Source organism: Odontomachus brunneus, unplaced genomic scaffold (assembly GCF_010583005.1).
Source record: "Odontomachus brunneus isolate Ranch 3 - 2012 unplaced genomic scaffold, Obru_v1 Obru_scaffold_003, whole genome shotgun sequence".
NCBI lineage: Eukaryota > Metazoa > Arthropoda > Insecta > Hymenoptera > Formicidae > Odontomachus > Odontomachus brunneus.
Genome location: NW_022639453.1, coordinates 1,725,586 through 1,736,229, shown reverse-complemented (window position 1 = coordinate 1,736,229; position 10,644 = coordinate 1,725,586). Strand labels below are relative to the sequence as shown.

The window sequence follows — 10,644 nt, the reverse complement described above, 5'->3', positions numbered from 1 at the left end:
TCGCGCATCTTTATCTTTTCTCGCGCCAACATCGATTTGAACGATCACGCTTACGTCGACTACCTGCTCTGATTGGTTAAAACGCTTTCTAAACTATAAGTCCGCTTTACACTTCATACGCTCCCAGAACGTCAAATAAGCCAATATGGACTTCTGAAGCATTTGCAGCGCTAAACGGATCTTATCCTATAATAATGATCTATACACAGTATAGTAATGATTTATATACGGATTTATATACAGTACAAGTTTAAAAATCCACTTTCTGTATTGTTGTGCAATGAAGTCATTTAATGATGTCATAAGCAACCGAAGTTGATATGCTCAATTTTACTTTAAGCCAAACCTTCAGTCTATATATTATATGTTTATGGTTCCAATTGATCAAGTTCCAATCTTCGACGAACTTCGAAGTTCCATGAACGCAAGAAAAAATTTGAGAACATTTTTAGTTTCTTTCATGTAAAAAATTTAAATTTTCTATACAATTTACTTTATAAAAAAATTTCTCTACAATTTTGTCTTTTCGTATTACTAAGTAAAATTGAGCATTTTTACTTCGGTTGTTTATGACACTATTAAACTTCATTGCACAACAATACCCATACAGCAAAAAATCTCTTGTGAACGTCCTACAGATGTCTTGAGGATGTAGAACGTCCCCAGGACGTACTTTGGATGTCTCCTAGATATTTGTGCTGCTAGGGTACAGAAAATGAATTCTTAAGCCCGTGTTCTGAGTTTTCTTTCAACGATAAATGAGCCTCTAAAAATGACTCATAGCCAATCAGAAAGCTTATAAGCCACTTTTAGAGGCTCATTTATCGTTAAAAGAGAACTCATAATACAGGCCTAAAACTTGAAATTTCACTCTATCAAATAACATAAATGCCAATTTTGTAAAGATAAGTGCGAAACAGAATTATAATAAAATATCCATTTTAATATCCTTATTTTTATCTATGTTTCCAAACTTATGGAGGGTACTGTATGTATAAGATTAACAAAGTATCTACATATAATAAGCGAGCGTTCCAACACAAGATTTTTCTTTGTTTCGTACTATCGCGGTTATTATGGGCGCGTTCCGTTATAGGCTCGCACGCTCGCGAACGTCATTCTATCTTTGTTTAACATCCATGAGCAACAAAGATAGAATGACGCTTGCGAGCGTTGCGGGCGTGTAACGGAACGCGCCCAATGAATGTCGAGGATCGTCTACAAATAATAATTTATCTCGCTTCCGCCTATATCCTAACTCGTTTATACAGGAAGTATTTCCTGTAAATAAGAGATAGTAAGGCAAATGATTTTTATTTCTTGTTCCAGCTACGCGCCAAGTTTACTCCACGTATTATAGACGAATCTTTAGAACACGGCGGTAGATAATAATTGGCGGCGAATAAAACGTATTTACGCGAATCGATGTACACTGGAGCAATAAGTTAGAGTAAAAAGCAGAATACACTTGTTTCTTACTCTACACTTATTGCACTTTAACGTACACCGATTCAGGAAGCTCTCCGTGAGAAAACAAAACCTCAATTGGAAAGAATCGACGCATCGATACTCTTAATTTAGGAAAACGTATTGTCAGACTTGACAGCCAACAATTAGCCCGCAAAAGTATCACAATTACGTGAGCAACTCTTCAACGACGCTCGGATACGTTCGACATGTTACCTTCTAGAAAGAAGAATCTCAAGCGCGAATCGATAAACGTCTCACCTCGGTGTATCGACTGAACGACGGCAACGACGGGATTGATCGATCGACCAACTTCACGAAGCGACTGAATTCAAGATGGCTCCACTACCAAAACGGGGTTTGGTAAAACTTGTCCTAAACGTAATCCTCATTTCGTGACACACGTAACTCTCGAGACACGGCGATAGCAGATTATTCAACCATATCAATCGAACGTACCGTTCGCGTGAGGTCGATGGTGAATGACGTTCTCTGAGACACGAATTGTCGGTCGAAATTCAGCGCGTTGACGATCGTCATTTTCCTTCTCTTTCCAACGCAACGATTGAGATCACAGCGGGTCTATTCCTCGGTTAGAAAATACTGTAATGTGATTTTTTGCTATGAAATGCTCTCCTAATAGAGACACGCAAAAATGATACGCTCATTTCGACGAAAGGCAGGAGGTCGATGTGTGAGACATCGTGTGTAATTTTGCCATTGAATACATAGTATGAACCCAACGAACGGACCGCAGGTGCGACATGGAACGTCGCTACGGGAACGGCTCGCATTCAATCGGCGGCGATTTCGCGCCAGAGCGACGCGCGCCTCCAGCGACTGCTGCTGCCCCTGGCGGACGATCGAAGCAACTCCGGCGCGATCCGAGCGTCCGCGGTCGACCTACCACGTCGGGAAGCGATCGCACGCGGACGAGGTGCACGCGATCGCGCAGAGCAACAGATGCCGCTGCAGTCTTCACCGCTGCTCGCCTGGCTGCCGACGCGCGGTTTTGCCGAAAATGCAAAAAGGTAGGCAAGTAGCTAGGTAGATAAGCGACCGCGATAGAAAGAGAGAGAGAGCTGTGTCGGCTATATCCGTGTCTAGGCGCGGTCCCGGTCGCCGAGGCTCCGTTATGATCCCACCCAATGGAAACGCTCGCTCCAGCGAGCAGCAGACTCGCGGACGACGCGCACGGGATGCTTTCCGCCTTCCTCTTCTTCTTTTGCTCCCGCGAGATATCGGCCGACATGGCACTCCGCCACGCAACGCTGCGCTTCCGCCGATCCAAATCGCCGCCGGCGCGGCGTGTTGGATAAAATGTACCCGACGATGACGACGACGACGACGGACCGACTCCGCCGCACGCTAAAAGCCGCATGACGGACGTATTTTCGCGTCATTAATATCGCATCGGCCGAATGCGTCGCCGAATGCTCGATTCCCGCTCGTTCTCGCCCGCCGCCGCCGCCGCCGCCACCGTCGTCGTCGTCGTCGTCGGCGCGTCTGTGTCTAACTGCCGACGCCGCCGTTGATCGATTGGGCTATTCCGCGGGAACCTAAACCGCCGTCTTGCCGAGACGCGTTCCCCGCGCTTCTCTGTCGAGCGCGAAGAAAACTTTTAAATTGAATTTTCGACAAATGGCGAATCAATAGTCAGCGAATCAATTTCCTCCGGACGAGACCTGTCGGCGGGAGCGGCCGCGAATTACCCCCGAAAGAGGCGGAATGATCGCCGCGTTATCGGAGCGTCATTTGTTAGGGCACTGTCTACGGCCGATGGCACGGGGCGTGAAACGCGGAATAAATGGATTCGTTTCACTTGTATAAGGGTGAAGGAACGAGAAGAAGGACAAAAGTGGCGCGCGTGCACCTTACGTAGCCGCCAGTCCATAGTTTCGCCGTAGTTCGCGCACACCGATCTCCACTTGGCTGATCGGCGGCGTCCTTTATCTCGTGTGCGAAGCAGACGAGATTCACGCGGTCTCCTTTACGTAATCACGACGCAGAAGAGCGAGACGACGGCGGGCGCGATCGCGAGCGAGCGAGAGGCACAATCCGGAGCCGTCGCGTCGGCCGTCGTGTTGCTTGAAACAACAAGCATACGGCCTCTCTGGACTAGGCGAGCGTGAACGAGCGAGCGAGCGAGCGAGCGAAGGAGCGAAGGCAAGGTCTAGGCTGCCTGGCATTCAAGGTCGCGTGTAGAGCGCAAAGCCCGGATCTATCCCCGCCCCAGATTTCTAGCGCCCTTCGCTCCTCTCTGTGTATCTTCCCCTCTCTCTCACTCTATCTCTATCGTTCTCTCCCACCCTCCGTGAGGAGGGGGCCTCTTTCTCATTATCAATCCCTCCCTCTCTCTCTCTTCTCTGTTTCCTTCGTAGTTCGCGCTCCTTCTCCCGCGACGTTCTCCGTCCCACCCGCGCAAACCGCGATCCGCGCCGCGCATGCAACATCGATTTAGCCATAAAAATTCCCTGCGCTCGACTCTATCACTCGACTATTATTTCCTGCCCGGGCCGCCGACGTAGAGCGCGGAGCGCGTTCCGCTCCCGGAATTCTCTGCTCTGTAAATGCGCGACGCGAAGGAGGATCTCTCTCGTCTCGGGTATATCAGCGTCTGGTATCGTCGTGCGAGGAACGAGGAAGCGTACGTCGAGCGCGCCGTACATTGTAACGCTTTTGCGCGCAACTATGTGTGCATGTGTGGGAGTGCGCTCGCGAGCGCAGCCGACAGAGAAAGAGAGATGGATAGTATATATAGGTAGAAATGAAAAAGAAGGGAAGAGAGAGAGTGGGTGGGAGGGAGAAAGAGACGCGCGCATGTACGCAATACACGTCGACTCTCTGTGCCGGTCTCTCGTAAGGAAACGAACGGAAGCGAGACAAATAAGATACTAGCTTCGCCGAGAGTCGACGGGTAATTCTCGCGCTCTCTCGCTCTCTCGCTCGCGAGGATGAGAAAGGGCGTATCGGCTATTAGGTCCCGTTACGTACCACTACATGGACGAGACATTAGCGGCATTAGTCTCGTTCTACTCTCTTTCTGCCGTGCATACCGCACGATTCTACGTTCGAAAATAGTCGTCGGCATTCGCGCGTCTCGAGCGATTACGCGCAGAAGAGCGGACGCGCGCGAGACGAAAACTTTGCGCAATTTTACGGGGGCCGTGACATGACCTTTACCTCTTTTCAGGAAACTGTAAAAATATCGAACCGCGAGTCGCACGCTCGTATCATCGGACGCACACGAATCTCTCTCTTTCTCTCTCTCCCCCTCTCTCTCTCTCTCTCTCTCTCTCTCTCTCTCTCTCTCTCTCTTCCCGCCGACGTTTATTATTAGCTGATAGCTCATGCGTCTGTCCGCATACAGCAACTGGTCACTCGATACACATTATTGAATAATCTATGGCTATCCGAACATCTCGCAATGTACAGCTTTCCGAATATTTGTTCATATTGGCGTTATTCATAGTTGCGTATGAGAATACAGATAAATGCACTGATTATGGAGGGGAACCTCAACGAAATAATAGGTGACAAAAATTGTCCTATACAATAGGATAATATTATGAAATATAATAGAGTAACGGTACCGAGCGTGACGCGTATGGCAGTATTAATGAATATCTAGAGATATATCTTTGGACCCAAAATGAGGATACGTTCATTAATATTCGCCGTATCTGCGCGGTAGTAAGTAAGCGCGCGTCGCTCGTTTCGCATAAAAATTATACAGTTAATTTCTACTCTCTCTCTCTCTCTCTCTCTCTCTCTCTCTCTCTCTCTCTCTCTCTCTCTCTTTCCGTCGCTCTTCGATCCAGCCGCGACCCAGCAGAATCCAAGAGAGACAGGACGTCTTTTTCGCCATGGACCCAGAAACATGTTGCCTACGCGAAGAGGCGGCTCTGAACCTACAGCGGTATATAACTACGCTAGCCCGGCTGGGTTCTAAATTCAATTCCGTTGACCTAGATTAGGTGCTACGTGACACGATGGAAGTTCGTAGTTGACTCTCTCTCTGTCCCCCGTGTCCTCTCCTCTGTCCTTCTCTCGCTTTTACTGGCTTTCTCTCGTGGGCTCTCTCTCCCTGGAATAGATGTCCGGTAGATACGTCGCTTCGCGACGCGCGGGCCTAAATTAAAATGCAAACGGAAATTATAGGCCGAATTTATATTGGAATTGACAGGTCGTAACTCATCGCGCGCCTTAATCTTCGTGTATAATTGCACTCCACTTTTTGAAAGATTATTCCGCGAAATTTCAACGGGGTCGGGAGACTCGAGTTCCCTCGCGAGAATCCTCCGGTGAGAAGCCGAGTTTTCTCCTGGCGTTCTCCCCGCTTATTGAGAGTCGCGCAGCTCTTTCTACAAGATCCAAACGGCCGAGAGGATTTCTCCTCTCGGAACCGTCATTGTCGTCAGCGTCGAGGATATCGCGACGCGCAAAAGATTGGGGTGCGGGTTGGCGAGACGGGAAGAGGAGGAGAGATCGATGAATAATTTTGGAGTAGTGGACGGGCGAAAAGCCATCGATTGAAATTTTCATCAGCCTTTCGCGCGCCCGCCCGCTCGATTATTTATTCACGGAATAACGAATGGGCGAGCGAGCGAGAGCGAACGAGCGAGGAAACGAACGGAGCGACGAGAGGAGATAAAAGGCGATGTCTAGAGTCGTTTGAGACATTATAGGTCGTTTACACGCCTCTGCTGTGAAACTTTAAAACGCATTTAAACCTCAGCACGCTTGGACATGAATCGAGAGCAGAGAGAAAAATCACGAGAGAGAGAGAGAGAGAGAGAGAGAGAAGAAGGGAGAAAGAGAGGAGTAATCTGTCGCGCTGTCCGGCACGTGCTTTCTGATAATGTGCGCTCACCTTTATTTCTCGCGTGGAAACGCCGCACTCGCAAAATGTATTTAATAATTAAGGGAGCGAGAGCAAGAGCGCGAGAGAAAGGGAGGGAGAGAAAAAAACGACTAGCGTGCGGTTGACATTAATTCACATCGCGCACTTTCCGCCGTATAATATTTACCGCCGTTGGATATTACCACGCTCCATGTTTCCGATAGAAGCGAGCGTCGGAGCACGCTTTAAATTCATGCGGCAAAGCGCGAGTCCGTGAAAGGGCGGCGAATTTTATACGCGGTTTCGAACGGCGGAATCGCGCGCACGGGCTTCATGTTATATATGGGATTCGTTTTTGGCGAGTCTCGAGGCTCCTACGAACGAGAGAGCGAGAGAGGAGCGGCGACGGCGGCGGCCGCTACCGCGAGAACCTGCCGACGAACGGTTTTGCGCAATCCCTGGCCTCCCCGTCCTCCTTTTCAGCAAATAGCTACCAAGCAAGAAATCTCCAACTCCGGATGTTGCGAGCGTATGGCGACGCGAATATTATATCTACATAGAACTGCGACTAAGTAACAGCTTCCATCGGCGAGGATGAGATCTGCAGAAGCGCGTCAATTGTCACGCTTACCTTGCGCATCATCGATAATAAGTACGCGAAGACAATTTTCGAATATTCAGTCGAGATTTGGACTGATCGAAATTGAGCGTACTCCAGTGAGAAATGTTGACAGTGATTAAGTGGATGGCGAGACTTGCATAATGTCAAAAATTGCCGGAGCTGCTCGAAGATCTGCTCTCCGTCTCGCGCTCTCTCTTTCTCTCTCTCTCTCTCTCTCTCTCTCTCTGTCTCTCTCCAGGCCAGGCCGGCTCTCTCTCTCGGCTCATAAATTATACAATCCAGCGCGGACACTCCCTTTCCTAACCGCTATCAATTTCCGCGACGGCGAAGCCACCGTCGGAAGGTCTCCCGTTCGATCCAAGGAACCGTCGTGCGATTTCGCCGATTCGCGCGAGAAAGCCTCCGAAAATTCGCCAGAGGATTCGCGTAGATCGGAGCTCCCAAACGGTCACCTCGCTCAGGCTCCCCGGAGTCCGTAACCGCCACCGACACTTTGCCCTTAAAGGCCAACGATATCGGTCAGGCGAAGGCGGCAGAGAAACCGAGCTCTCGGCTCGTGCGAGCGACAAGCACTCACGCCGTGCGCGGCGAGTCCTCGTCGGTGTAGAGGTCACACCAATACACACTTGCACGTGCACCAACACACACTTGCGCGTGCCGCACACGGTAACCTTCCTCACTATATCTAGTCCCGTCCCTCGGCTCGCTATAACCGAGCCGAAAGCGTTTCCGGGGTAGGCGACGGGCGTCGGTCGGAACCGGCTGAAAATAAGGGGTTGCAGGGGAGGGTGAGTGGGTGGCGTACACGTGTCACGGCGAGGTGGTGCGAGAGAGTCAGAGAGAGAGGTATAGGGGAAGAGAGGAAGAGAGAGAGACACGGATCGAGCTGGAGAGCTCTCTGGATACATCTCTTTCGCGCACGAGCACGAACGCCGGGCGGGTGGACTCGCTCGCTCACTCGCCTGCGCGAGCGGGTGGTCAGGTCAGGGATGGAGCTACAAGTGGTGATAAACGAGGCCGAATCCTCGTTATTACCCATTGGGGAAGACTCGGGAATTCCTGCGGAATTCTGAACGCGCCGTTTTTCCGGCCCGGCGAGCCGATCGAACCGCGCTGCTTTCTCCCTCTCTCTCTTTCTCTCGCTCTCTCTGCCTGCTTCCCTCTCTATATATCTTCGCACACGCAGTCACATACCGCGAACTTTCGCCCGGAACAACCCGCCGTATCGTACACATATTTCCCCGTGTATATTAACCCGCGCGATTCGAGGGGCGTGAGAACGAGAGACTGGCGGTCCCCGATGAGAATGAGGAATGGCTTTTATCGCGCGATACAGGGTGCGTTTCGCGTTTCAACTCTCCTGCTCTTCTTGCGCTATATGTTCTTGTGTGTATTTCGAGTAAGATACGCGTGCATTCGTGAGCTCCTCCGACGGAGAAAATGGAAAGAAACGAAGTGCGAGGAGTGGAATTTTAAAGCGAACGGAGTTAATAAGGGTCGCGCTTCGTTTTCATTCACGTGATGCGAGTGTTGCTCTCGCAGGCAAGCTTTCAAGTGAGGAGTCTCTCGAAAAATGCAACCCCATTCGTGTTTATTCGCGAGTCGTTTAAAGGAGTTGAAGAATTAAGGCCCCTCTGTACTAAATTTGTGAAATTTAGCAGGAAAGTTGCCCTCATCCAGATTGAAAGGGCAGTCACTCTTCTTATGAAAGTGACTGTGATAAGCAAAAAGGATTAATACCTAATAACCTTCACATTTAAATTGGCTTGCAGATATTGCTAGAATATTACTTCTCTGTAAATTCTATGTACCACAGACAATTTTCTAGCAGATACAAAAAACAATGAGATCTGCAAAATATTTTTTTTCGCAGTGTGAGAATTCCATAGCAAAATACCAAGGGTCTTAACGCGGTTTCTGTGTTTCAGGAGACGCGACGGATCCGTCTCGCTCCCTTCGACGTCCCGGAGATCCTCGACGTACCAAAATGTGCACGATTAATTCCTCGACGCGCTTAAACGAACCGCGAGCCCGGGACTCCTTCAGTGCGGCGACCTTCCCCCTGAGGTAAACGATGAAGGCGGCCGAATGCCAAGTAGAATTAAGCGATGATTATTAGTACCAGACTTTTCTTCATGAATAACGAATGGTATGAATAATTGATAAATCACGCGATGGGCGACGTGATGAATGGACTGCATAAAAGTCCAAACGAAGTAAAAGTCCTTCCATTCGACATTCCCCCATTGCTTCTTCCGATTTGATCACTCTGTAAACATCTTTTTCACACGCCGTATTATGTTTTACATTCCACTTTGTTTTTCTTTCGCTCTTTTTTTCTAAGAGCGCATAAAGAGACGTGACGACGTCTTCACTGAACTTTGAACTTCTGCTGAAGAGTCATCGCGTATGGACGATCACGAAACGCGGCAAGGGATTAATCTTTTTATAATTTCACGTAAAATCAGGAGCCGGCGAGCCCGGGCCGTATACTGCGCGTATATACCGTATCCGACAGTGAGGGGTTAAATCTGCCGGAATATTTTGCGCAAAATATTATCCAGACAGCCGACGCTGTCGCGCGCGCGCGCGTGCTCGACGAGCGATGTTCCCAAGATATTATTTTTCGCGCGAGGCGCGCTCTCCCTCCTCCTTTATGCCCCTTTTAAACGTAACCCTTTAACTGTAATCTCCTCCTCTCCGCGCGCATTTACTTCCCTTCTTTTCCTCGCTGACCGTGCCACGGCGCTCGTTAAAAACTGCAGAATTATTCCGCAAGACTTGCGTGTAACGCGCACGTGACATTATTTATCGACCGTCGTCCGGCTGCCAGCACTCCGGCCGGAACAGAAAGGGATGACAGGCTTATCATAATAGGCAATGATCTATATACGAGCGCGTGTGATCAATATTTGCACAATTCTTGTTTTATAAGCTTCTATTCTATCTTTGGATCCTCGCTGCCGCGCTGCGGGATTTGGCTGACGTTAGATTTAGTAGCCGCATTAATTTCAGAAGCGTCCCGGCGTATATTCACGTAGCAAGTTACGGCTGCAATTATGGGGGATGGGGAGAGAGTACAATATTATTTAAGCAGAGTTACGTGTGGTTTTCGTCATTATATATATACATATATATATATAGGTGTGTGTGTGTGTGTGTGTGTGTGTGTGTGTGTGTGTGTGTGTGTGTGTGTATGTGTGTGTTACACGAAGCAGCCTCTGCATTCTCTCTTTGCAATTCATATCCACGATGCGGTGCGACACGCGATTTTTTAGTATTGATCTTGGCAATCGAAATGTGTTTGCGGATTTTTGGGACATGTTGTTTTTGTGGTAGACGCGCGTGTTCGTGATTTTTCGAATATTTGGATTTGAGTGTGGCGGACGAGTACCCTCGCGCGCTGTCGTAAATCAGAGAGCGTGCGATCCAACATTCTTCTGACGGGTGCTTCGCCGCTTTGTCACACTCGGACGTCTCGGGAGTATACGAGAACGATACGGGAGAGCGAGGAAAAAGGCAGAAAAGAGATCGGCCGAGTGAACGGCAGCGTACGGTGAACAAACAAAGGCTACAAATACGCAGGCGAGCGTGGGGGTTGGGGAGATAGGGTGGCATAAAGCAAGAGAGAGAGAGAGAGAGAGGGTGATACAGCCGTCATTGCCATTATCGACGATATCGTCGTGTGGGTGCACCGTATAATAGGTATCGT

General features: G+C 49.3%; 1 protein-coding gene across 1 annotated transcript; it reads left to right on the top strand.

Annotated features, from left to right (window-relative positions):
• Nucleotides 1–2,193: 2,193 nt before the first annotated feature.
• LOC116844610 lies at nt 2,194–9,990 on the top strand. The gene is made up of 2 exons (XM_032816397.1): nt 2,194–2,498; nt 8,861–9,990. Exons 1-2 carry the CDS (start codon nt 2,201–2,203, stop codon nt 9,001–9,003), a joined length of 441 nt encoding a protein of 146 aa, XP_032672288.1. The 5' UTR covers nt 2,194–2,200; the 3' UTR covers nt 9,004–9,990.
• Nucleotides 9,991–10,644: the final 654 nt, after the last annotated feature.